At 45.8% G+C, this 25,085-nt stretch overlaps 6 protein-coding genes across 7 annotated transcripts; 3 read left to right on the top strand and 3 right to left on the bottom strand.

Moving 5' to 3' along the window:
* The first annotated feature begins 161 nt into the window (after positions 1-161).
* On the top strand, positions 162-1,797 carry LOC108129352 (alpha-2-macroglobulin receptor-associated protein). The gene is made up of 5 exons (XM_017247322.3): positions 162-483; positions 538-747; positions 798-1,008; positions 1,061-1,422; positions 1,482-1,797. The coding sequence occupies exons 1-5, from the start codon at positions 265-267 to the stop codon at positions 1,608-1,610; spliced, it is 1,131 nt and encodes a 376-aa protein (XP_017102811.2). The 5' UTR covers positions 162-264; the 3' UTR covers positions 1,611-1,797.
* An 822-nt stretch (positions 1,798-2,619) lies between these two features.
* Positions 2,620-6,891, top strand: LOC108129770 (serine-rich adhesin for platelets). 2 transcript variants are annotated; one of them, XR_011443236.1, is made up of 9 exons: positions 2,620-2,918; positions 3,100-3,240; positions 3,309-3,439; positions 3,501-3,911; positions 3,967-4,107; positions 4,172-4,758; positions 4,820-5,105; positions 5,255-5,338; positions 5,442-5,514. XR_011443236.1 is itself a non-coding variant. In XM_017247999.3 (8 exons), exons 1-8 carry the CDS (start codon positions 2,788-2,790, stop codon positions 6,131-6,133), a joined length of 2,520 nt encoding a protein of 839 aa, XP_017103488.2. In that variant the 5' UTR covers positions 2,620-2,787; the 3' UTR covers positions 6,134-6,891. The 2 variants fall into 2 exon arrangements, 1 of the variants encoding a protein (XP_017103488.2); XM_017247999.3 differs by lacking the exon at positions 5,255-5,338 and having other exon boundaries at positions 5,442-6,891.
* Positions 6,892-6,976: 85 nt separating this feature from the next.
* Positions 6,977-10,209, bottom strand: LOC108129771 (BTB/POZ domain-containing protein KCTD3). Its single transcript, XM_017248001.3, has 2 exons — positions 9,860-10,209; positions 6,977-9,776 (listed from the first exon to the last, which is right to left on the bottom strand). Exons 1-2 carry the CDS (start codon positions 9,919-9,921, stop codon positions 7,622-7,624), a joined length of 2,217 nt encoding a protein of 738 aa, XP_017103490.1. The 5' UTR covers positions 9,922-10,209; the 3' UTR covers positions 6,977-7,621.
* Positions 10,210-10,639: 430 nt separating this feature from the next.
* On the top strand, positions 10,640-12,734 carry LOC108129764 (L-asparaginase 1). The gene is made up of 3 exons (XM_017247990.3): positions 10,640-10,857; positions 10,916-11,127; positions 11,186-12,734. The coding sequence occupies exons 1-3, from the start codon at positions 10,761-10,763 to the stop codon at positions 12,680-12,682; spliced, it is 1,806 nt and encodes a 601-aa protein (XP_017103479.2). The 5' UTR covers positions 10,640-10,760; the 3' UTR covers positions 12,683-12,734.
* Positions 12,735-14,014: 1,280 nt separating this feature from the next.
* On the bottom strand, positions 14,015-18,573 carry FBXO11 (F-box protein 11). Its single transcript, XM_043211789.2, has 4 exons — positions 15,804-18,573; positions 15,549-15,729; positions 14,410-15,484; positions 14,015-14,353 (listed from the first exon to the last, which is right to left on the bottom strand). The coding sequence occupies exons 1-4, from the start codon at positions 17,946-17,948 to the stop codon at positions 14,224-14,226; spliced, it is 3,531 nt and encodes a 1,176-aa protein (XP_043067724.1). The 5' UTR covers positions 17,949-18,573; the 3' UTR covers positions 14,015-14,223.
* A 4,446-nt stretch (positions 18,574-23,019) lies between these two features.
* On the bottom strand, positions 23,020-23,924 carry LOC108129227 (very long chain fatty acid elongase F). The gene is made up of 2 exons (XM_043211622.2): positions 23,662-23,924; positions 23,020-23,596 (listed from the first exon to the last, which is right to left on the bottom strand). Exons 1-2 carry the CDS (start codon positions 23,887-23,889, stop codon positions 23,033-23,035), a joined length of 792 nt encoding a protein of 263 aa, XP_043067557.2. The 5' UTR covers positions 23,890-23,924; the 3' UTR covers positions 23,020-23,032.
* Between the last annotated feature and the right edge of the window lie 1,161 nt (positions 23,925-25,085).

A 25,085-nucleotide genomic window follows, 5' to 3' on the forward strand; every position in this document is an offset into this window, starting at 1 on the left:
GAATTAGTCAAATAACCTATTGTTTTTTTTAAAACATAATTCTGAACCAAATAACATAGTATATAATTAAAAATTATTTCATTTTTTTAAATTTCAATTAAGAAAGTATCTAGCTAGAACGGCGTATCCGTGGCGAACCCTAACTAACCGAACTTGGTCACACTGCTTGCTGTAAATAACTTTTTGGCCAGGTCAGCAGCGAATTGAAAATATTACATGTGCATTTAAAGCTTTTTCCGGGCCGCAAAAATACGATCATACGAAATGATCAAGACCTGGTCAATTGTGGTGGTACTTGCCCTTTTCTTGCTGGCTGTCTCGCAGGTCGACGCGGACAAGAAGGGCAAGAAGTATAGCCGCGAATCTAATGACCCGCAGAATTTCCGGCAAGTAGCCGAGGAAAAGTACGACCCAGATTTTAAGAACATCCAGCGACCATTCCGAATGGCGAAATTGAATCTTGTTTGGGCTAAGGCACAGAACGTAGGTTGAACTTTGGTAAAATAATATAAATATATCTAACTCCCGGCATTTCAGCGCTTAACCGAGCCCAAGCTGAAATCTCTCTACATGGAGCTTAAGATCCACGATAAGGAGGAGATCTCCTGGAAACAGCTAAAACAAAAGGACAAGGATGGACTGAAGGAAGATGAGTTGCGCCGTAAACTCATTGGGATAATGAGTACATACGATCTGCTAGAACATTTCGATGAAACCCAAAATGCCGAAAAACTTAAGCCATACAAGGTAAATGATTCTTATTCCGTTTTAAGATCATTTACTCACTATAATCATAGAAATTTCATGACTCGGATGAGCGCCATAAAAACAAGAGCCTATTCAAGGACAAGAAACTTAACAGGCTATGGGAAAAAGCGGAGCTTTCCGGCTTCACCTCGGACGAGTTGAAAACTTTGAAGCAGGAGTTTAATCACCATCAAGACAAGGTTGACGTGTACTACAGCCTGCTGGAGAACATTGGAACGGTGGATACCGAAAAACATGAGAGTGGGTTTCTTAAAAATTCAATATTAAGCCTTGTATTAATATTCTCTTTAAGATGCGATAAACACTGAGGACCTGGACAACTACAATCTTATTTCAAATGATCCCAATGAAAATGAAATTAAAACCCATGCCCAGAATGTAAAGAAATTTGAAAACGACTTAAACGCACTTCGCGGTCATCACACAGGAATCAAGGATCACTATGAAAGGCTGGAGCGTCTAGTGTCCTCTGGACCACATAGCCAGGACTTTATCGAACCCAAAGTTCAGGGTTTGTGGCGAGTGGCCCAGTCTAGTAACTTTACAGAAAAGGAACTGGCTTCCATTAAAACGGAACTGTATCACTTTGAAAGTCGTCTGTTGAAACTGCGTCACCTGCACGCCGAACATGCCCTGCATAAAGAGAAATACAAGGTTTTTAGCGTTTATTTAAATTGAAAAAGAAAAACTTTAATTCGAATTTTATATTTCAGAGCGAAAAGGTCAAGGACAAAGGAAACCGTTTCGAAGACATGGAAGATCATCTTAAAAAGCAAACTCGGAAGGTAGAAAAGTTGCAAGAGAATATTGAAAGAACCATCTTCAAGCACTCAGAACTTTAAAAATGCAATTTTCACTAACGTGCCAAACGAATAAATAAGATTAAGTAAAAACTGATTTTGTGAAGCACAAAACCCTCTAAAAGTAAGGCGCTGCTTATGGGTAGCTATAGTTTTGATACCAAATACCTGTTGAATGAAAATTAAATCTCACGACGATTTTGATATTGCCTTTTTCAGGCATTAAATACCCGCTTCGTTTTTTATTTCAAATTTATTTTAAGGGGAGGAATTCCATTGTATTTCAGCTATATTCTTATTATGGGAATTACCATGTAATATTCGTAGACCTCATATTACACTCATATCTATAAATATATCTTGGCCAAAAACTATCCGATTCTTGAGATTCTGGCAACGAAATATTTTTTAAGTTTTTTGTCCAATTTTCTGGACGATCCCCTTTAAAATAAGGCAAAAGCAAGGGGGTAACAATATGGCATACACCAAGGGCTATATCTTTGCCAAAAACCATCCGATTCTTGAGCGGAATACCTTAAATGATTTCTGGATCGATTCTCCACCGATCTGCATCAAAATCTTGCAACGAAATATTTTTTATATTTTTTGTCAAATTTTCTGGAGGATCCCCTTCAAAATGTGGAAAATGCATGGGGGTCACAATATGGCCCACACCAAAGGCTATATCTTTGCCAAAAACCATCCGATTCTTGAGCGGAATACCTTTATTGATTTCTGGATCGATTCTTCATCGATCTGCATCAAAATCTGGCAACGAAATATTTTTTAAATTTTTTGTCAAATTTTCTAGAGGATCCTCTACAAAATGTGAAAAATGCTTGAGGCCTAGCGCACGCTATATTGTTGCAGTTTGTTTTTTTTTTGATAAGCACTTTCTAAAAAAATTTCTAAATTTTTTAAAAAGAAAGTATCTATGTACATACATTTATTAATCCGTAAGATGGTTTGAATTATTGTCGGTATATTTTTTGAAAGTAGGTAGCTAGTATTTAAACTTGTATAAAAATACCAAATGCAGGCAGTATTTGTGTGACCGCATTCCAGTTGCATTTCTTGTTGTTGTCTGTTTGGTTTGGTGGTCAGCTACCAAAGAAAAAAATAATATAATAGCTTAGCTTTGCGAAAAATATTAAATACATAAGTACAGCAGCTAGTGCTGGTGCTAATGGGTACATAGTGCGTATGTACAACCAGCGACATGGGCATGGTGGAGGCCACAACGCTGGAGGCCCAAAACTCCTACACGTACCTCCTGGCGACAATTTGCCTAACGCTCACTTTTATTGTGATGCTGGGAGCGTGTCTCTGCTGCAAAAAACGGATGCCCAAGTAAGTAGCAAGCATCCTTTCCTGCCTCGGATCAGGGCCTGAACCTCAGTCCAAATGCCAGGGCGGTGTTGGCAAGCGAGAGAGTGAAAGTGGGTCTCTCTCTGCCGCCGAGTTCCAGTTGGACGCACCCGTGCCACTAATCACACACTCTCATCACTTCTTTTTTGCACCCTGCACGCAGAAACGACTTAATGGGTGTCGAGGGTATGGTCAAGTTGAAGAATCCCGACGAAGTTGTGGTGGTAACCACTCTAGTGGGCAACAGCGAGTCCCAGGCGGAGCTTAATGCATCCACAGTATCCAATGCCGATTCCGAAAAGAGGTGATTATCCGCTCTTCCCATAAAGAGTAAAGGGCCAACAATGCTAACTCACTGTACTCACTTTTTAGATCCAGCACTGCTGCTCATCGCAGTTTACCGGACATTCCAGTGGCCGAAAGCAACGATAATGGATCGGAGCTGTACGAGACAGTGGCAGACAAGCAACTACTGAATGCACGCAACGACCGTAGCCAGAGCCGTAAGTTGCATTAAGAATCCTAGTCTTCTTGGTCTTATCAAATGGTTTCTCCTTTTCCCAGCCCAACCCAGTATGAAAAAGCAGACCAGCGTGTCCCAGCACAGCTCTATTAGCCAGGCGGATGACGTAAGTTCGCCGTACTCGAGGGTCAAGGGTCTGCCTCATGACTATGCCAAGGTGCGGGGCACCGAACATCCGTATGCGCAGCTCAACGCTCCCTCCACCTCCCACACAACCCACCAGGCCTCTTCGGCAGCAGCTGCGGCGGCGGCTGTGGTCGCCGGCTCCTCAGGCGATCGTACCTCTCAGCACAGCGAAGGATCCAGAGAGCCCAATGACACAGCACCAGCGCAAGTTGAAATACCAGCCGCCTCGGCTATAGCCGGTATGATATCAGCCAGCCAGGATCTTCCATACATGACACCGCCCATTGCAAACCAGCACTTTAGCGGGGACTCGCAGGATTCGTCGAGTAAGCTTAATGGCCGTAGGATGTCATGAGTATATCTTAATCTACTTACTTGCAGAGGGTTACACAAGCATCAGCGTGCGGGAACCGCTGGCAAATATTTTAGCCCAACAGCCACCAGGAAAGCCGTCTATTAGGAATCCAGCACTGTCACGCGATGTCAATGACTCACACTACGCGACTGTATCTGACGATTCTGGTGAGTACATTAAACTAATTACATTTTGGTTGCAACATCTGTATTATATTTTTGTTTACGGCAGATGAAACTTATGCAGCTATTGAGGACCCTAACAACCGTCATGTGGTCAATGCCGCCGACATATACACCAGCGGCTCTGAGACCTACGCACAAATCCAGCCCATGCAGGTCAATCCCATAGTTGTAGCCGTGGAGATCAACAACAGCAGAAGCCTTCCGAGCGCCAATACATCTAGTGGACCCAGTGGGGGGGTCCACAGGCCGATCAGTGGTGGTACGGATCATGGAGTGCCAGTGCCGCCGAATGTCGATAGTCTGCGGGCTCAGATGCACTCACGCCAGGCATCTTCGTCATCCAACAATAGCACCTCCGTGTGCAACCTCGGCTCGCCCAAGCCGGAAAAGCGGCAGGCCAATTCTCCCCTGCCTCCCACACCAAAATCGAGTGGCCAGGCGCATCATCTGCACGCTGGCAGTATAAGCAACTTGACTTCCGGACGCAATTCTGTCATTTCGGTAATTGAAGCGGGTGGAGATGGTCATGAAACGGAGCCAACGGAGAGTTCGCCTCAGCGCAAGCACAGCAAGAGTCTCAGTCCTTCAAAGGAAAGCGATAGCAACAAAAATATCGAGGGCATGTATGCGAAGGTAAGTAGACTATACCACAAACTACCTTGGAGGTAATCTAATCTAGTAATCCATTCTTCAGGTCATCAAGAAACACAAGTTTTCGCGCAACTCTCCATCATCGCAGAACAGCTCGCCCATTCTCACCAGGAAACAGCAGCAAGAATCCTTGGGAGTCAGCCCGCTGGATAGCGCAGCCGCTCAGATTGTAGATGCACAAAAGGGGCGGGGTAGGAGCAATAGCTACTCGGCCAAGGATCATGGCTACGAGACCATTCCAGCCGATGGTCAGTTGATGCACGAGAACCGAAAGTCGGACTGCTATGCCGCGAATATGCTGCAGAAGGAACGCCAACAGGAGGGAGGAGGTTGGTTTATAGATTTTTAAAGCCCTTGCTAATCATCCACTAATCTTACTACCTCGTCTCAATTACTAATCCCGGCCTAATGCCTAATCTGCCTGTCTATCTATGTCTTTCCTTGTCTCTCTCCTCTCAAATGCCTTCCCAAAACTAAGTTGATATGCCAAAATGAGATATTTCCGTGTTTGTTCAACTTAAACGGCGAAAATTTCGTGAGTTTTTGTTTGGAAGTAGCCGTGGTTAGTATATCCTTCTGGGAATACATATTTTAGCAATCCACGTAGAAAGATTATATTGAAAGCATATTACTAATCTTCTTGTTTTCCTTTGAAAAACTTTCAGCGATTGTCCCGCCTGTGACAATAGCGACGGCGATCGTAGCCAGCGCCAGCACAAAGCACTATGAGACTATTCCTAACCAACCACCCAAATCCAGCAACAGCAACAACGATCCCGGCTACGAGCAACTTCATCCCATCCCGCCTATTGTCGAAGATGAGGCCAAGAAGTCTGACTATGATCCCAATTACGAGGTGCTCAAGAGCCGAGCCCACTCCGATGACGGTTACGCCAAAGTGCTGGAGAAGAAGCGACCTTCTGCATCCGCCGATGCAGCTGGATACAGCACGATACCGGGTGCAGATGCTAATCATAACTATGCAAGTATTTTAGAGACGAAGGCGGCCGCCGAGACGGATCACTATGCTCGGATAGCGGAAAATGCGGCACTCACCTCGCCAACCACATCGTCCATTTCCACGACCAACTCTGTCTCGCTCAACTCTTCAACGGTGGCCACCAGCACGTCTCAGTACGAATCCCTAACGGGAACGGGTAGCGAAACAGATCCCAATTACGAGTCGGTGTGTTACCTGACGTCCGGAAATACTGCAACTACCAGCAGTGGCATGGAGCCTGCCTACGAGCCGCTGCAAGCAGATTCGGGGACAACCACACAGGCGAGCAGTCCGCTGAGCGGAGCGACATCCACGCCCAGCGAGCAGTTACTGGTGGACGACTACTTCCATGTGTAGACGATTAACTGGATCTCCTTCCCCACTCCTCCCATAATCAGTTTTTTTGCTTAGCAATTCTTCACGCACATATCATCCATTCGACACACACGCATAAATAGTAGTTACAAAATGGCAGTCTTAGATTGCAGTCACCAGAGCAGAGGGTCATTGATCCCAGAGAGATCCCATTTATCCCATTATGCGGCAAAGCTTGATATCGGTTCGCCCATTTAGATATAGCTTTAGGTTTAGGTTCACTTTGTGTACAAACTATTTGTATGAATGACCGATTGACCGATCGACCAAATGACCGGCTCGACCGGCCAATTGCTTCCGAGCGAGGGTGGGTATTCGCTCCAACAAGAATCCAACTATCCACTCGATTTGATTATTCTATCTCAGTACCAGTGCGTCCTATTTTAGGTAAATTGAAGGAAGACGGCTCTCTTGACACGCCGCCGCCACTTGTTTAAATTGATAAGCCCAGAACGGACGTTGGCAATGATATTTCGAAAGATCATGTGGGGACATAGCTACTATATAATATGATAATGTAATAAGATGTATATTATATATATTTTTATATGTTTTGGCGTTTTTGCTGCTTTTTTTACTTTACTGATGTCGTCCGGTATATAGGCGTAGGATATACACGAATATACTATACAACAACACATACCCACGAGAAGGCAAGCCAAGTATTTGTATTTTATAAATGTTAATGGAACACTTCCAAGTATTTAACAACCATCAAGAAACTAAGATAAAATGTTCAATAAATTATTGATGAATCACAAAACAAAGGCATTTCTTTTTTGATATTCTGATATTTGTATAATTATTTTTATTAATATTGCATATGTATAGTTGTTTACGGGTTGCAACAAGGCAGACCAATGTTGATGTGAGTTGTTCCACCAGGATTGATTTATAGAGATATACATACGCCACAATCTAACCCAGACACCTGTCTGAGTGGTTGGAGAACAAAGAACTTATTTATGGACATGCATTTCGGTCATTTTTTGTACTGGGCACCAACGAATCTAATCCAGTTTCGATCTTAAGATAATTAGGCTTGGAATAACACTCCAGGTGGAACAACTGTTAAGATTTGTGCTAATTATAGATCGCTTGTAAAAGTCTTATACTCTGGTTTACATTGTTTTAACTATGGTTCGTTTAACTAACTTTAATAACTTTAACTAGAACAAAGGCATTTCTCATTTTAAAACTAACTGAACGATCCACAATTTCACACATTAAACAAGGGGGAATAGGGGGTACATCGAGCACTTAGAATGGAGATTATTTGATTGGGTAAATGCCGGTGGCTGCAGTGCGTCGTTATAGGCCCTTGGTGAGCCGCGACACCCACACGTAGAGTAGGGTGCACACGACGAACTGCAGCAATATAAATTGATAGTCGAAGATCAAGCTACACCTGTGAAAAGTGAATGAAGAAACGCGCCCGACAAGCGCCGACCAAGCAGCCGCTTCCACGTCTCATTCGTTGTTGTTATCAGCCATCGGGAGGACAGCCGCTGCTGCCGCCACCACTGCCTCGGCTGGGAGGGCAGGTGCCACTTGTGGCGGAACAGCCGGTTGCTGGGCAGGAGGCTGCATCGGCATCTGCGCTGCCAGAGCCGGTTCACGGTTAAGCAGCGCAATATTGCTAGCCTTCATCCGGGCGATGGAGGAGGCCAGTCCAGAGCCGTTGCCCACAACTGATAGACACGGCGACATACAAGGTGTTGAGCATGATGAATTGCTGATTTCACACTGGTCAAGTAGGCGGAGAAGCTCATTAGTGTCGGGTCCGCCATTGGTTTTCTGCTGGGGCTTGTCCTTGGAGAGTAGCAGGGCCGTGGTCAGGTCCCACATTTGGATGGCGCCATTGCAGTGACCCGTGAGTATAAATCGTGATCCCATGCGCGACGATACCTCGCACTCGTGCACACAGAACGCTGAAATTGTCGAGCTATCCACCGACCGAATGACGCACACGCGATCTCCCTTGGAAGCCAGTCGCACGTACAGCTGGTCTGTTTCGGGCACCACCTTTTGGACGAAAATCATCTCATCGTAGTCCCCGTACGGCCCAAAATCGTTCCCAGCCGCATAGCTGTAGCTGGTATCGGTGGCTTCCAGTGACACAATCTTGAAGGATGCCTCCGGTGTGGAGCCTGGCTGGGTGGATAGCATTCCCCGGAAGCGGGTCAGGCTCCAGGTGCGCACATGATGGTACTCACTGCATACAGACACCAGATACTTTTCGGAGAGCATGACCTTGGTGACGGGACTCTGGTGCACAAAGAAGGTCTCGAAGAGATGGGGCCCGTGTCCTGCTGTTTCGGGATGTTGGACGATGATGCGAACGGCGCCCGACTTGGTGCCGTAGGCTATTTCGATCCAGTTTCCACTAATGCTGGAGGTCTTTGGAGTGAGATACACCGAGATGGCCGTGATGGGATCCAGGGTGATGTCCTTGTACAGCTCGGTGACCAGCAGATCGTTGTCCTTCATGCGAAGTGGGAACTTTTGCATGTCAATGTAGTAAATGGACCCGTTGTTGCATCCAAGCAGCAGGAACGAGCCAGCCGAGTCGAACGAAAGCACAGGGACCAGGTCTTGGATCTGCCAATGTTGTGTCATGGCGTGCCAGACGCCGATCTTTCCCGACGAAGACAGGGCTACCAGCTGGCTGCCGATGAAAAACAAGTACTCCACCCTCACGTTCAAGTTGAAGGTTCCAATGTCCGTCTTTTGACCGCCATCCTGAATGCTCCACAATCGGATCTGGCTGCCGTACGAAATGGCTACCATCTTGCTGGGTATTGGCTCTGCCGTGGATGTGTTTACCTTCGAGTTAATGGCAATCCGCTCGATGGTGGCGTCGATGTGGGGCGACGTGAAAACCTGCTGCCAGCCGTTGGAATCCTTGACCCGATAGCAGGTCACAAAGTGAGCGTAGGCCACGGCAATCCAGTTCTGGTGCGCCTTTATTATCTGCACCCGCATCGGGTCCACCCAGTGGGAGCTCTGTGTGGGACTGAAGACCATTCCCACCTCGTTTCGAAAGACCTTGTTTAAATCTGCCGAGGAGTTACGCGAATGTCGCATAAAGTCCATTGAAGGGTTCCTCGAGTGTAGCATAGGAGCTGGTGCATTCGATCCAGCTCCGCTGCTTCCAGTGCGACCCAAACGCAAGTCCCACGATGAGTTGCGCGAGTGGGAGGAACGCGACGGTTCCGGAACTCGCACCATAGACCCAGGTCGACTTGACGAAGTAGAGGGCTGCTGCTCATCAATGGATGCTGCCGGCACGGTCTCGTTGGATGGCATGGCCGGTGCAGCCAGGAATCCGTAAAACAGGACATCGCCGCAGGACGAATGGTTGAGGTCCTCGCAGAGGGCCAGGCGTTTGGTCAGAGGTGTGATGCCATAGTACTCTGCCTCATGCCGCAAAGCTCGAATCTCACAGTTCTTGATGTCTATGTCCTTGGTCCTCAGGTAGTTGAGGATTATGGAAAACAGGGTCGGATCACGGTCGATAAAGATGGCGTTGTGCTCATCCCTCAGGCTGGAAATCCGTCCGCTGAGCAGGGCCGTGAAGAAGGTGTCCGGGATCCACGTAAGCGTTTGTCGCGACGTCGAAAAGCTACGGGGGGCGAGATGGAGATTGCATGCGTCATCATCCGTAGCTGCAGTAGTCGTTTAAACTATGTAGTTCTTTGTTCTTACCGTTGCCCGCCCACGTTGAGGTTGACCAAGTCGCTGCTCGCCGCATGCATAAAGTAGGACATGGCGCTCCGATCCCCCCGGGGATCGGACGGGGCCCACCGAGCAGCTCTCTAAATATATTCTATTTGTGTGGCTTCTTCTGTGTTCCAGCACTCCAGCCAGCTACGACGCTACTGCTTCTGCGACTGTGTCAGCAGAAGCACTGGCAGCCACCAACCCAATAGTCACAGAGATAACTCTAGATTTTGTGCCCGAGACCACTAGACGCGCTGCGGGGGTGCAATTTATTCGTTTAATGCTCTCTGCTGGGGTATTTATTTATTTATTATTTGTTGCACTGCAATCTGAAACTAGGGATGGGCGATAAGTACTTTATTACGCAGTCACGCAGTCAGTCACAAGTCACGGTTTGGCAAGTGTGCTGGACTATACTATTACTACACAATTATTAAGAGTTTTAATTACCATGTTCTTAAGTGTTAATTAATGTTTACAAATCTGTAAGCTTTTTTTTTTTCTTTCATTGTTTCAAATAAAAAAAACTACCTCAAAACTACCACCACTATTTTCACATCCACTTTGTCCGACTGGCCACACTATTTTAACAACGGGTTTTTTATATGGCGGGAAATTAAATATTTTTAAATGATACATTGCATTGTAATTGGATATTGTTGGCCAAGTTTTCTATTTATTATTTCTTAATTCTATTGAATAGATAGTTATTGTTAAAATTGAACTGAATAGCCTTTAGCTTTGACTGTCAGATAGTCCCGTTTATAAATTTAAAATTGTTTTGACAGTTCAGTGTAGAGCTTTGGCTCTGCTTCTTTCGGCTAAAAATTCTAAATTTTTTCTAAATTTTTTTGTTGTTAGTCGCAAACTTTTGGCAACTCCCAAAATGGCCGAGAAAATCTGTACATGCCGCAAGAAAGAGGCCCGTGTTCATGTCATCTTCGTGGGAGGAACAATTGGAATGATAAGAAATGAAAACGGAGGTGGGTGAAGTGGTATGCCGATCTTATCAACTAATAGTGATTCTTATTCCTCACTCAGATTTGGTTTGTGTACCCAACATTTTTTGTAAACGGCTCACCGAATACCCGACCTGCAATGACCAGAGCTATAAAGCGGAAAACTTTATAGCTTTGCCAATGCTCCCAGATATGCCATATCGTGTCCTATACGATGTAGTTGAGTTTAATCCTTTGTTAGATTCCAGCTGTATGGGAATGGGGGACTGGCAGAAGATAGCCAAGGAGGTGGCCGTAAGTTTTCCCAACTAACTATCTTTACAGATAATTCCAGTTCTTTTTAAATCTCCAGATTAAAATGTGTTCTTACGATGGTTTTGTTATTCTTCACGGGACGGATACCCTGGCATATACAGCCTCCGCGTTGGCATTTATGTTGGAAAACCTTAATAAGCCCGTGGTGGTTACTGGAGCACAGATTTCGATCTTCGATCCCCGGTCCGACGGGAGGGACAACTTCTTGGGCTCCCTCCTCATTGCGAGTAATTTCAACATTCCGGAAGTGATGGTGTTCTTCGGTAACAAGCTCCTGCGTGGCTGCCGCACCACAAAAGTAAACGCCGACTCCTTCCACGCCCTCGACTCACCCAATCTGCCCGCGCTGGGAAAGATGAATGTAAAGATTGAGATCAACAGTCGCCAAATCTTCCGGCCATGCACGGTGAACAAGTTTTCACTCTTTTGCAATTTGGAAGAGAATGTGGGCATGATTCGCATCTATCCGGGCATAACGGTCGCCACCTTGAAGGAATCTTTGAAAGAACCGATCAAGGGAGTGGTGCTCCAGACGTATGGGGCCGGAAACTTTCCTGCCGATCGCGAAGAATTATTGGATGAGCTTCGAGAGGCTGTTCTCAGGGAGGTCATCATTGTGAACGTCACCCAGTGTTCCGCTGGAATGGTCAGCTCAGCTTATGCATCGGGCTCCGTGCTGTCCGAAATAGGTGTGATCTCAGGTCATGATATGACCCAGGAGGCCGCCTTCACCAAACTGGCCTACGTGTTGGGTAAACCGGAATGGGATTTGGTCAACAAGAAGAAGGTATTGGTGCTGAGTCTGCGCGGCGAGCTTACCACCAATAAGGTGCCCAAGATAAACGACATCGACCTTATCGAGGGTGTGGCTCGCACCCTGCACATGTCCACGTCCTTGGAGAAGGAGCAAATGTGTTCTACCTTCTATCCGGCATTGGTGGCCGCCGCTGTCACCCAGGGAGACACCCAAAAAATGGCTGATCTCCAGCAGTACGGTGCAGATCTCTGCGACAGGAACGAAGATGGACGCACTGCACTCCACCTGGCCTGCTACCTGGGAAAGCTGAATTGCGTGTGCTACCTAATATCGGCCGGGTGTCCTTTGAATGTGCAGGATCGCTTCAATAGGACCCCGCTCCACGAGGCCATTGATACGGACAACCACGACGTCATTCTGGCACTGTTGAAGAACGGAGCCAAGCTGTGTGATCCCCCGCTGGTGCAGGCGGAGCTGCTGCGTGCCCTGACCGAACGCGGAAAGGTGAAGCGGCTGGAATCTTTCCGGCTGGCCGGGGCTGATGTTACTCTAGCCGATCGCACGGGTCGTACGGCTCTGCACTACGCCTGCCAGTTGGGTATCCACGAAGCGGTGGAGTACTTGCTGCCGTACTACAAGAATCCACTTTTAAAGGACGAGCTGGGCATGTCGCCAATGGACTACGCCAAGGCGGCCAATCACGAGCACATCGTCACCCTGCTGCGCTTCAAGGAGAACGAGAGGAGAAACCAGGATCCCTGTGCGTGTCCTAAATAAAATATATATATTCATTCCAAGTTATACCAAAAATAAAATAAGACGCCATTTTTTTTGTCAAATTTCAAATATTATTAGCTTATTCCTTGTGTATATATATATATAAGTATGTATAATAATTAGTGGTTTGTCCAAGTCAAGGGCGACGACGTTATTAGCTTGCATAGTAACACATTAAAATCAATCTCTACATAGTATAGTCGTATATATATATATATATATAAATATATATATGTATGCATATAGGTGTGTGCCATGTTCGAATCGAAAAACAATACACTCTTGATGCTTGAATATTTCATATAGTATGCTGTATATATGTATGGGGGGTTATCTGATGGAACTACAAAAAGTAACCTTTAAGAAAAAAAAAATATTGATAAACAGGCAAACAAACATAAATAAATATGTTAGGCAATAAAAACAAAAATACTTATTCCAGACACAGTTATCGGATAATGTCATATATGCATAGTTTTGAATTAGGGGGGGGAGGGCTTAGGCCTACACTACAGACTTAAATGATAAGTGATTTGCATAATTCGAATACTCGGCCCGAAGACAAACTACAACTAATACTAAACTAAACTGATTCTCAACTTACATGGCTAAAATGACACATGGCTTTTGTTTGTTTGTTGCTATTTCTTCCGGTTTACATACGTTTGAGCTACAAAATTTGTTCTACAACATTTAGACATGAAATATTGCTTGGTATTTTTACGCAAAGGCTTTTGATTTTGTATCTTGTCCGTGTGCTGTTTTCATTATAGAATTCGCATAGATTCGCTTGGTTATTTTTGTTATTAAGTTTTTAATTTAATGTTTTTTTTTTTTTTTTTGTTTTCTGGTTTTTTACTAATTTATAGGTTTTTTGCTGAAGCATTGGCTGCCGCTAATCTAAATTTGTTAATACTTAGAATTGCTTTCTTCGAATTGTTGTTAGTCCAGTGGCCGTGACAATGACACTGCGACCAAATGTGTATTAATAGCTACCGCTTAAAATTAACTTTAATTGTTAATTGATGTAATTTTAAAATCCCTACTAGTCTAGATTACAAAAATTGTTCTTCACTGGGGCTCGAGAGGATCTCGCTCCTCCTTCGTTAACAACATTTCGTCGTATAAACAAATGCATTGTGTAATTAAAATTGGTTATCATTCAGCTTTCCATATTCAGCTTTTTCATTCGTTGTGACATAAATAGAAACTAAAAAACAAATATTAAAATTTTTGTCCTTTCTACGAATTGTGTCAACTTTCCACGGTCAGTTAAAAAATTGGAAACGTTTCATTTGAGTTTCTTGTTTTTAAACTAAATTGCACATTGAGTTAAATTTTGAACGCAAGAATATTAAGTTATTATTTACATACAATTAATTGTATTATTTCTTGAGTTTTCTCTTGATTTTTGTGTTTTTCTTTCTTCGAATATTTACAGCAACATGTGAGATGTGCGATTGAGAATTGAGAGCTGGCCTTTGAACTTATATAGTATAGATATATGTATAGCTTAAGATAGTAGATTGTGATTCAGATGCCTAGTTGACCATTAGAGTGTGCGATTCCATGGGTGCCGCGGAGTCATAGAGTGTGTCTGTGTCCTGTGTGGGTTCGCCTTGCAGTTGACACTGGTTGGACAGGGTGCCAGCACCGCAGTCGCAAAAGAATCTATAATTCAAATCGATTTTAGCTTTATGCTGTTGGGTGTTTCTTTAAAAACTTACCTGTCGTGTCGGATAAACTCCACGTCATGGCCAGCATGACAATTCTTGATGCAGTTCACGCAGATGGCATTGCGGTCGGTTGTATTGCAGGTTTGGCAGCGATAGAAGTCGTGCATGGGGAAGGAGGTGTAGCTGCTGATCTTGTACAGGCACTGCCCACTGGAGACGGCCTTTTCCACCTCATCCTCATTGTTGAAGATGTTGTTGCCGCGGGTAATGGGCTGGACGCCGCTGGCCAGGCACAGCCCACCAAACTTGTTCTTGAAAATTTGGTTGTGCTCCAGCGTGGCGGTGGCATTGTTTGTGATCTCCACCCCAGCTGCCTGGCCATCGTAGATGCGATTGCGCCGCAGGATCGGATGCGATTGCGTCGAGATGAGAACGCCGGCCTGGGTGTTTCGGAAAATGTCATTTTCCTCGAGAATGCCCTTGCCGCCGTTGAAGATGCAGATGCCGCCATCCCGGCCATCGTAAATCTTGTTCCGTTTCAGCGTTGGATTCGAGTCTGTTTTTATCCACACTCCCGCCATGGCGTTGTCGAAGATCTCGTTTTGCTCCAGCAGCCCCAGACCGCCGTTGTAGACGAGGACTCCCCCGTTCTGACCGCCCCAAATCTTGTTGCCCCGTATCACAGGATTGCTGCCTGTACGGATCTGCACTCCGGAGTACAGATGATTGAAGATGTCGTTGTCCTCCAGCTTCCCATGCCCGTTGTCGTAGAAGTACACGCCCACCTGCTTGCCCGAGTGGATGCGATTCCGCCTCAACACCGGCGTGCTACCCGTTGTGATCCACACCCCAGCCAGTGTATTGGAATAGACTTCGTTCTCCTCAATCAGCCCCTGACCCTTCTCGTGCACATAGATGCCGCCGTGCTGGCCATGATGGATCTTGTTGTGCCTCACAATAGGATCGCTATTGGTGCGAATCTGAATCCCGGCCAGCGCATTGCCGTATATGTTGTTGTGCTCGATGAGCCCGCGACCTTCGCCAAATATGTATACTCCACCCTGGTGGCCGTTGTATATTTCATTTTTGCGGATGGTGGGGTTACTATTCGATGTTATCCACACACCTTGAAGATAAGAAAGTAATTGTTTTGAAAAAATTGAAGGGTTTGTGGGGAAAAACGCTCCTACCTGCAAAGTTATTCGAGTGAATGCGATTTTCAATAAACTGGCCGAGCCCATTCTCATGAACGTAGATACCGCCCGTCTGTCCATGATGGATCTCGCACTTAACCACAGTGGGATTGGCTCCGGCCTTGACTTCGAAGCCGGCAATACGGTTGTTGTGGATGTCATTCTTCTCAAAGTATCCCTAAAAAATAGAATAGTGGGATAATTTAGAGCCTAAAGAGGGGGATCTATTTTTAAATCTGGATTGCTACTCACCATTCCATTTTCAAAGGTGAAAATGCCCACGTCGCGACCGTGGTGGATGTGGTTCTCCCGCATTATGGGGCTGGCAAAGTTCTTCACCCAAATACCGGCCAGGGCGTTCCGACTAATCTCATTGTGCTCGTAGGTGCCTTGGGCGTAGTCGGTGACATACAAGCCGACGTTCTCGCAGTCGCTTATGTCGCAGTTCCGGATGACAGGATTGGCGTTGACGCCTCCCACGCACACAGCTGCACCCACCACCGAGGTGGATCGGATGATGCAGTTGTCCACGGTGGGGGAGCAGTTCTCGCCAATGTCCAGGCAGTAGTGTTTGTGATGCGACACCGTTGAGGTAACTTCTGGCGAGAACTTGAGCGTTAGGTAGCCCACATAGGCGTACTTGGCTCCTTCCACAAACATCACCGTGGAGCCGGCCTCCCGTTCCAGGATCACGGACTCTGCCACGTTGCCGGGTGCAGCTCCTACAAGCGCCACATCAGAGTCTATGAATAGATACTCGCCCTTGTAGTGGCCGGCATGGAGGAATATCAGCGGGCCGGGATGCTCGGTGGGGGCTACTTGCTCCTCGTAGATGTTGACAAGTGCATTAACACTGGCACCACCTCCTCCGGCGCCACCAGCCGAGGCACTAGTGTTCGAGAGCCCAGCAGACACATTGCCGGCGCCAGCGCCGGCTGATGCAAAGGCTCCGGCGGCAGCCCGGTCCTCGGGGTAGTCCAGAGCCGCCTGGATAGTGTTGAAGAAGACAATGCTGCGACCAGAGCAGCGGCGCTCTTGGTAGCCCGGACGCACATGGACGCCACGGTACAGCTGCCGGAAGCTCTCCTTCCATGGATTGGCGTATTCCGACTCCTCCGGCTTCTCGAAGACGAACTTGCACAGTTCCGGGTTGAAGAGCGGCAGGTCGTATTCAAAGACAGACTGGTAGAGCCTCTTCCAAAGCTCAGTGTCGTTGGCAATGGTATTGAATCGCTTGCAGACGAGCGCCAGGCGGCACAGGTCCTGCTCCATCAGATAGGAGAATATGGCCAGCAGCACCTCGTCGGGCAGCTCGTACTGAAGGTACTGGGCCGCCGTAGGGGCACATCCTGTGCTTCCAGATGCCGACGTTCCAGCCCCTGAAGCTTCTCCCGACGCGCCACCTGCTGTGGCACCCATTTCTCCGCTTTGGGTGTAGAGGCGGCGAGACCGCTTTCGGGCGGGCAGCATGTAGTTGTTGTCTTCGATGGCAGCTCCCACGGGCAGGGCCCCACAATGCTGCTGCGGCACCGAGCTGTGCACGTTCGGCGGCTGCGCCAGCGTGGCTCCAGTGGTCGGAGCATTGTTCACGGGGAAGGTGGCACTGGTCGATGGAGCCTGGACATTGGCCGAAGATGCCGAGGAGCTAGAGCTCGACGACGACGATGATCCGGACGACGACGACGATGTCGAGGAGGACGACGAGGAGCTGGAGGGCGAGGCGCCGGGATTCACCAGCGGCGGCGAGCTGCTCGAGGGTCCGACGAGCACGGCGGTCGAGGAGGAGGTCGGCCACTGCTCATGGCTGCTGGAGGAGATCTTGCGGCGCAAGTCGTACGGGCTCTGGTGACTACTGGAGGCAGAACCTGCCGAAGCTGCTGCGGCTGCGGCAGCGGAGGTTGACGCCGTACTGGATCCGGCTGTGGCTGTGGCGCAGGTGGACTTGGAAGATGATGAAACTGGCGGTGTGGAACTGGCTGCTCCACTGCTGCCGGCGCCCGAGTTCTCCGTTGTGTCCATCATTTGTAGGGCGTTATAAACAATGGCCGCCAGCCCAGAGGAGCTTGCTCCTGATGCACCACCACTGGCATTGCTACTGCTGCCTTGCCCACTGTCAAAGTACTCCGACGAACCAGAGGCGACGGCAGGGGCAGGTGGAGCCGCTGCAGTTCCGGCTGCTGCACTGCTGCTGCTGGTGGAGGCGTTGGCATTGCTGGAACCACTGGCACCCGATGTACTGGGTCCGGACCCAGCACCCGCCGCGGCGGATACATTCTGCTGCAGCATGGGGTCCATTATGTTGCCCGACGGCCGGTTGGGCATGGCGATCCGATTGGCTCCTTTCCGACGGGAGCGGCGCACGTAGGTGCGCGACGAGGTGAACGAGGCACTCGGCATTGTCTCTTTATCTAGTCCCTGATCCCGGTGAGTGAGTTTTACGCTTGAGACGATGACTTTTCACGGTTTTCCAACCCCATATGCACACGCATACACACACGACCAATACCACACACACACATGCACAGGGTTTGGCGACGAGTTTTCGTTCCCCTTCACTATTGGGATCGCGCAAAGCACTGGGAAACTGGATCAGCGTGTCTTATCCGTGGATTTCTTCTATTTCCGGACTCCGGGGCACTCCATTTGTTTCCGTTTGTCTGTCGGCTACACGCTTATTGCAAGTGGATGTGCGTGTATGTGTGTCTTTTTCGGGGTTTCTATCCTTTGTCTCCCCTTTGTTTTGTTTTTTTTGGTTAGAGACACACTGGGCAGCTGCCGTCTCGCTCTCTCATTGTCAATGAGTACAACAAAGCAAAAAACTTTTTCGCAGTTCCCCTTTGAGCTCCCTTTCTCTGCTTTCGCAGTTGGAAAAGCGATTTTTCGATGCTCCAAGGCACGCCGTACGAAAGCTAATTGCACTAGACACAATTTGAACGCGATTTTTCAGAGAAATTAATAAAAATTAGGAGACTATTAATCCGAGAGCCATCTGCTTTCTGGTATTTTCATAGTCTACCGCAGCGCCATCTGCATTCGGTATTTTCTTACTATTCAATCGATATTTCGATATAAATATCGACATAAATGTTTGGCAACACCAAATGTTAGGAAACTATAAAAAGATAAAATATATTTTTAACTCAAGTAGGGGATGGATGTGTGTTTCTCAAGAATAATTTTATTTAAAACATGCGAACTTATCATGCGAACAGTACCATTTATTTTCAGCCCTAATAGAGCGCGGTTGAAGCACTTAATAGTCTGGCAACTCTGTTGACCGTTACATAAAATAATTTGAATTTGGGAGTTTGTATGCCAGGGTTTGATTGTCAGAGGAAAATGGAATGGCTTTGACCCATGAACCTGCTCAGCTGACACACTGCAATATTTCGAGAGGTCCTGGCAGCTATCAACATGCATGCAAGGTCTTCGGCTGCTGCCAAGGGAAAATTAAGGTCGCACCCACGCCCCCCTGCCGACAGCACCTTTGGGGCAATGCTTTGGTAGTTGGTAGTAGTGACTTTGACTGTTTCGGCTGTTTGTCATTGTCATTTTGCGCCATGTTTTGACTGCTTCATTCAATGCCCAAGCATTGAACTTCAAAACACGCGATCTCCCCGAGCATTTAGCTTTGGATTCGAATGCGTTTCCGCAGCGAGAACTTTTCTGCTAAGGACTGAATGCAAATCCACACGTGCCAAGTTCATAGTCGGGTAATTGAAAGTCTTCACGCCATTTCATAGCCAACTGGCTAGAGTTGGAATCCATTTCCCAGTGGCAGCTGTGCAAACAAATAATCCACAGCCAGCATGGTTTGTTGATGACATTATTTCGTCATAAAAAATATAATACACTGTTGGAAAGAAAACGAGGGAGTTTTTACAAATATTTAGATTATTTTTTGAATGAGTATCCTATCCTAGAGGATAGTCCTTGCATAGTTTTTGCTTAATTTTTCCTTGTTTTTTGCTTTTGCACTGGATCCTTGAGTATTGTTCTGGTCTGCGCTTTGTGGTGGCCATTTAGGGGGCATTATGCCGCCTTTTCTTCCTCGTCTCTCTGGCGTTAAATGATAATGGCGTATTCGCATCCCTTTCTCTCAGTGAAGGGGGTGGCAAGGTGGCAGGGGGCTGAAGGGCAGTGGCCATATGTTCTCGGGGGTCTGATGCCCGCCCGATACAAGCCACCGGCCCTCCCCAGCCCGCTGACCTCAATAATAATTTCGTCTAATTGCTTCGTAATTATGCCGCGCACATGCTTTTCTTGATTCGCCCGTTGTTGGTAATTCACGTCGTCCTGGCCCCCCCACTTGCAGTTCTCTTTCCTATCTTTCCTTGTGCGTGCTTTCCTCTTCGCTCGAGGATGTGCTGGTGCTCCTCCAAGTGGGTGGTTTCCTAGCTCCTGGCTTAGTGTGTGTGTGCTGGTCCGCTTGGCGTCGGCCATTTTGGCCATGTTATTATTTGTCTCTTTTGTTTTGCGCAATTTTTCGTCATTTGCTTCATTTTCTGTCATTAGAGGCATTTAACTTTTTGCCGTTTTGCCTCTTTCCGATTTGCTTTCATTATTCATGCGACCGCGGCCCATTCACAATTCTTATTCAGGACAGCCGCCGGGGAAAAAAGGACACCCGCCACTCAACACTCGTGGGCATTACCTGCGGTCGCGGTTCATTCAAATTAAATAAAAACATTCCCAGGGATATGAAGCCAGATGTCGATTTTAATATTTTAAGAAAGCTATTAAAGGCCTAATTGTATAATAAAATCCTTTCAAATTCTATATATATAAAATTGCAAATTTGTCACATAAACATGTCAAAGACATTTTCCTGGCCACTTAAATTTTCGTTCATATCCTTGGAGTGACTGAGCCCAAGGAGCGTATCAATGTATGTCAATGGCCTGTTGACTCCAATTGGACTCACCTGCTAGAGTTCACAGGATTGCAACCAGGCTCAGTTCGGTAGGATACCAACGAGCGTACACATGTATGCGAATTCTACCCACAGCACATGTCAAGTCATTTAGATGGTATCCACTCGCATTTTAAATGACAACTAATGCGAATGTCATTTGAGTTGCTCCCCACCAAGCACACTTCCCCTTTCTTTTTAGAATTTAATCACATATGGAGGTTGAAATCTATGCGGTATGGGACATGAGGGGGCGGCTGTGTCGCGCTCTTTTGGCACAAGTATGTCTAATGCGAGAAACTTTTAATTGAGTTTAAAATTGTATGAAGAAAGGACGAAGGATCTCTGCCAATGGAAATCGGCAACCGTAATTATACACCAGAGTGCGTGTGAGTGTGCCAGGGAGGAGTGTGTCTGTGAGGATGTGTGTTTTGTGTGTTTTTTTTGGTTGTGTTTATGTTCGCAGTTTTTGAAGTGTGTCGGTTTCAATCTCGGTAAATTGCCCATGAAATATTAACTTAACCATAATGAGAAGCCATTTTTATACCTCGCAATTTGGCTAACAAAATGTGGCAGGCACACACACACTCCTCACTCGAAAAAGACAACCAAAAGGTTGTTCCTCTGGCATTATAAATTGTTGGTTTTATGTCCTTAGCCTTTTTCTGGATAATGTTAATGCACCTGTCCCTCCACATAATCCAATATAAACGGGCCGGCATAATCCTTCTTATTCAACGGTCAAGTGACGGCATAATAAAGGACAAATTCTTTGACCCAATTATGGTCCTGGTCCCGGAATTGTGACATATTGAGGCCTTGGACTGCACTTGCTTTGGCCCTTTCGGCTTTACTTTCGATGTAATCCAGCGCTGAATGAAAAATGACTCAATTTGCAATGGCCGACACCTTGCCACATCCACCAAAGGCACTTGCCCCGCCATTACTTTCACCGTGGTGGCCACCACCACCACCACCAACCCTTAATAAAAAGTAATTCCTTGGCCGGTGGATAGTTAGTGGAAAATGACTTGGCTTTATAAGTAAAATTTCTTGCAATTTCGCACCGACAAATGGCTTTTTGGCTGCATGTGGCACGTGCAACATGGCACAGGACAGAAAAACAGAGAGAGGAAAAACCAAACAAACAACAAGAAAGGAAAAAACAGACAGACGGACGAGTAGATCGAATTTTCCGACTGAAAGATTGGCAAAATGTATTTCACTCGCCATCGTCCTTTATTCACAGGAAATTCACAGGAGTGTACTATAAATGCGATTACACGAAATATTTCACCCAATTACCAGTCCTTAATTGTTTTATTTTAATTAAAGCCAATAAAAGTGCAAATAAGTAAATTCCGTTTTGTGCCACCTGCCCGTAATTGTCTAAAATAATCGAATTATTTTCATTAAGGTCAAATAATATGCTGCAGGACTCTTGTTCCGTAAATTTGTACTCCATACAATTGAAATAATTGGCCAAAGCTTTGCGGAATTACCAGGTAATTAGTCAAACAAGTTACCTTTGAACTCTAATTTGTAACCCAAGAACTCTTGCCACAATGCACTTTGGAAAATATATGTACTTGCTACTTAAATAGTAAAATATACATATATACACCTCAAGTTTATCGTTATGATTAATGTCAGTTCTTAGTCACCAATTAGTGCTAAGTTCTCTATATCCTTATAAGCTCCACGTCTCATTGATTTTTCGAGTGTAATCCTTGAATTTGCATATGCGCCGTATGAATAAAATACCCATTCGAATGCATCGACACTTTATTCAAATGCAGCCCAGTGGAGGTCAAGGAGCTGGCGTTCCGGAATGCATCCCACGAGTCACATCTCGGCATTTACACTAGCACTCTCCATTGTGGCAAGGATACGAGGAGGAGGAGGAGGTAGGAGGCTATCGGGTAGCACGTGATCTGAATGCTCCATGTTTCGGCACTGCCAACTCACCGCCTGACCAGGCTCCATTTAATTAGAATATAAGACCCTTGCTAGGCCGGTTCCTGAGATTTATGGCACCGGAAGGGTCACCCCGTGTGCCCGTCTGGCTGCCCTCTGCCTGCCATTTTGGCCGCCCTGCCCTCCCGTATTTGCATTTGCATGGGAATCGCATGCGGGGAATCAGAGTCGAAGTGCCTCTGAATAATTGCGGCCATGCAGTGACATTAAAGCGAAGCTTGCAGTCAAGTGCACCACTGGATTGGGTGGCATTGTTCCCATTTTAACGGTACTACTCCGCCGGCCAAAACAGCCGGAGAGCGTGCTGAGTAATTGCCGTTTTAAATGACATTAAACGTGCATTGTGTAGCTTTTCTTCAAGCCACAACCTATGTAGCTATTTTAGTCTACAGTGGCTTTTTTGGTTTAAAAATAATTCCTCTGCAAAATCATATAAATACTTTAAAGTAATTTGATAAACATCAAATAAAATACCACAATTAAGACTTAAGATTCTTAAAATTTTACATTAAACAACGCTTCAAGTACTTTGTGTCCCACAAACACAATTTTAAAAATTAGACTTTCAAATAAACTTAATTAATTATTTTATTTACTGGACCTTTTTGTTGGCTTTTTTGTTTGGCAAAATATATGCATTTATGTAGAAATTACTAAACAAAAGGAAAAAGAAAATTGAGATTGAACCGGAGGCTTTGGCTGAAAACTGTGCCGAGGGGCAATCGGGTTGCATCAGCGTGTAGAAACTGTGGCACATGATGATCCCGAACTGGACCAACTGGACGATGGTGATGTACTTCTTCCACCACAGATTCGCCTTTGCATCCTTGGCGGCTTGGTAGTAATACGTGTACATCACAATGTGCACTACAACGTTGAAGAAGCACATGAAGAAACCGTGGCCGCCATAGCCGTAATACCACAAATACAGGTAACTGAAATAGATCATGTAAACATGATGAAATACGTGTAGGAAGGATATCTGGCGGTTCTTCTTTCGCAGGACGAAGAATATTGTTTCCAACAGATCCAAAATTTTGTTGAGGAAATATGAGTAGCTGAGCCAGCGCTCCCAGTTTTTGTAGTCGTGTTCCAAGGGTAAGTTTTGGATGCACTTAAAGTTGTAGTTGGCAGGTCCCAGCATAAAATAGACAGCCTATGGATTAAATAATTCAATTAATTTTTAATCCATTCGAAGTTAAGTTCTACTATAATACTTACAAATGAAAACATGAGGAGATTGTAAGCGATCTGTGTTATGTTGTAGATTCTGATTGCTCCTCGCAAGTCGAACGGCTTCCGATTCTCCATTATTTTCGGCCCGATAACCTTGATGAACAGCAAATAGCTGCCCAGGAGGATCAGGAGCGGTCTCTGGCTGGTGAGGAGAGGCAGCCGCACAGGATCCACCGGGTCACTGTCCAAGGTATCCAGTATGGAGGCCAGCATTGTGCTTTTCGGTGCGTTCTGGTTGTCGACGACAAGGTAACTAATCAATCGAATGCCTAATCGCGAATAGCTGAATCCGATTTTAAATTAATGCTAATTTATCACTCACAAACGTAGACTAAGTACGCAATCGAAAACCTATTACGTCCCCATTCTAAAGGTTTCATTCATTCATTAGGTATTCTTAAAAATACGTTCTTATCTTTTTTCACTCTCAGTTTCATTATCTTTTTGAATTTTTCTTGGCATTAATGCATTGCCATGAAAAAGTCCCGATTTTTAATCAATACTAATAAAACCAAAACTTGCCAGGGTCCTTTGCAACTTTAAACATGATTATGGAAATTCCATTAAAAGTTTTATGGGCGTCCTGGAAATGTTTGAAAATCACGCACATGCCACAAGGCAAGGGGTAATGGGAAATGGTAATACAGTGGGTGGGGCGGGGGCGGTTTGGCTTTCGGACCCGCATCGCATCGGGTTACGCAGTGGGTGTGGCACAAAAATTGCAACTGCAGCGCTTTCAATCCAAAACGGATAGGGAAATGGGAAGTAAACAAATACCGTCGCATCACGCACATCCTGTTCAACAAAGGTGGCAACAAAATTAAATTACGGTTTAGTCGGGACGGGAATTTCAACGTTTGAAAAATTTTCAACGTTTATACGAATATTTAATTTTTTTTAAATATGGGTATTTGTAATACTAGCCCTTGGGGTACTTGAAGACCTTTAAACCTTTGTTACTAACGTATGATACGTGTGCTTATGGCCTAATGAAGCCATCTTTTTTTGCATTCCCTCATTTATTCCCAACATATGTATGTATGTACATACATATGTGTGCTCGTGCTTTCTTTTAATGTATTGGATTTGAGCGCCAAAATGTATAAAAACTAGGGTTTTTAATGACTTGATTTATTCATGTGATATATATGTATGTATGTACATAAAAATGTAAACAAAAATAGAGTTGTTGGGCCACCAAAGAACTAATCGTCATCCGCTGTCTCACTAATGGCAATATGGCAATATGGTACTTGAAGACCTTTAAACCTTTGTTACTAACGTATGATACGTGTGCTTATGGCCTAATGAAGCCATCTTTTTTTGCATTCCCTCATTTATTCCCAACATATGTATGTATGTACATACATATGTGTGCTCGTGCTTTCTTTTAATGTATTGGATTTGAG

Source organism: Drosophila bipectinata, chromosome 3R, assembly GCF_030179905.1.
Source record: "Drosophila bipectinata strain 14024-0381.07 chromosome 3R, DbipHiC1v2, whole genome shotgun sequence".
In the NCBI taxonomy this organism is placed as follows: Eukaryota; Metazoa; Arthropoda; class Insecta; order Diptera; family Drosophilidae; genus Drosophila; species Drosophila bipectinata.

Coding starts and splice junctions, on each gene's coding strand:
- LOC108129227 (XM_043211622.2), bottom strand. CDS start 23,889: ATGCTGGCCTCCATACTGGATACCTTGGACAGTGACCCGGTGGATCCT. Junction 23,597..23,661: donor ATCTCCTCATGTTTTCATTT/GTAAGTATTATA, acceptor TTTAATCCATAG/GCTGTCTATTTTATGCTGGG.
- LOC108129352 (XM_017247322.3), top strand. CDS start 265: ATGATCAAGACCTGGTCAATTGTGGTGGTACTTGCCCTTTTCTTGCTG. Junction 748..797: donor AAAAACTTAAGCCATACAAG/GTAAATGATTCT, acceptor CTATAATCATAG/AAATTTCATGACTCGGATGA. Junction 1,009..1,060: donor GGATACCGAAAAACATGAGA/GTGGGTTTCTTA, acceptor ATTCTCTTTAAG/ATGCGATAAACACTGAGGAC.
- LOC108129764 (XM_017247990.3), top strand. CDS start 10,761: ATGGCCGAGAAAATCTGTACATGCCGCAAGAAAGAGGCCCGTGTTCAT. Junction 10,858..10,915: donor GATAAGAAATGAAAACGGAG/GTGGGTGAAGTG, acceptor TTCCTCACTCAG/ATTTGGTTTGTGTACCCAAC. Junction 11,128..11,185: donor AGATAGCCAAGGAGGTGGCC/GTAAGTTTTCCC, acceptor TTAAATCTCCAG/ATTAAAATGTGTTCTTACGA.
- FBXO11 (XM_043211789.2), bottom strand. CDS start 17,948: ATGCCGAGTGCCTCGTTCACCTCGTCGCGCACCTACGTGCGCCGCTCC. Junction 15,730..15,803: donor TCACCTTTGAAAATGGAATG/GTGAGTAGCAAT, acceptor TCTATTTTTTAG/GGATACTTTGAGAAGAATGA. Junction 14,354..14,409: donor GAGTTTATCCGACACGACAG/GTAAGTTTTTAA, acceptor TTTGAATTATAG/ATTCTTTTGCGACTGCGGTG.
- LOC108129771 (XM_017248001.3), bottom strand. CDS start 9,921: ATGTCCTACTTTATGCATGCGGCGAGCAGCGACTTGGTCAACCTCAAC. Junction 9,777..9,859: donor CTCAACGTGGGCGGGCAACG/GTAAGAACAAAG, acceptor CGCCCCCCGTAG/CTTTTCGACGTCGCGACAAA.
- LOC108129770 (XM_017247999.3), top strand. CDS start 2,788: ATGGGCATGGTGGAGGCCACAACGCTGGAGGCCCAAAACTCCTACACG. Junction 3,241..3,308: donor AATGCCGATTCCGAAAAGAG/GTGATTATCCGC, acceptor CTCACTTTTTAG/ATCCAGCACTGCTGCTCATC. Junction 3,440..3,500: donor CAACGACCGTAGCCAGAGCC/GTAAGTTGCATT, acceptor TCCTTTTCCCAG/CCCAACCCAGTATGAAAAAG.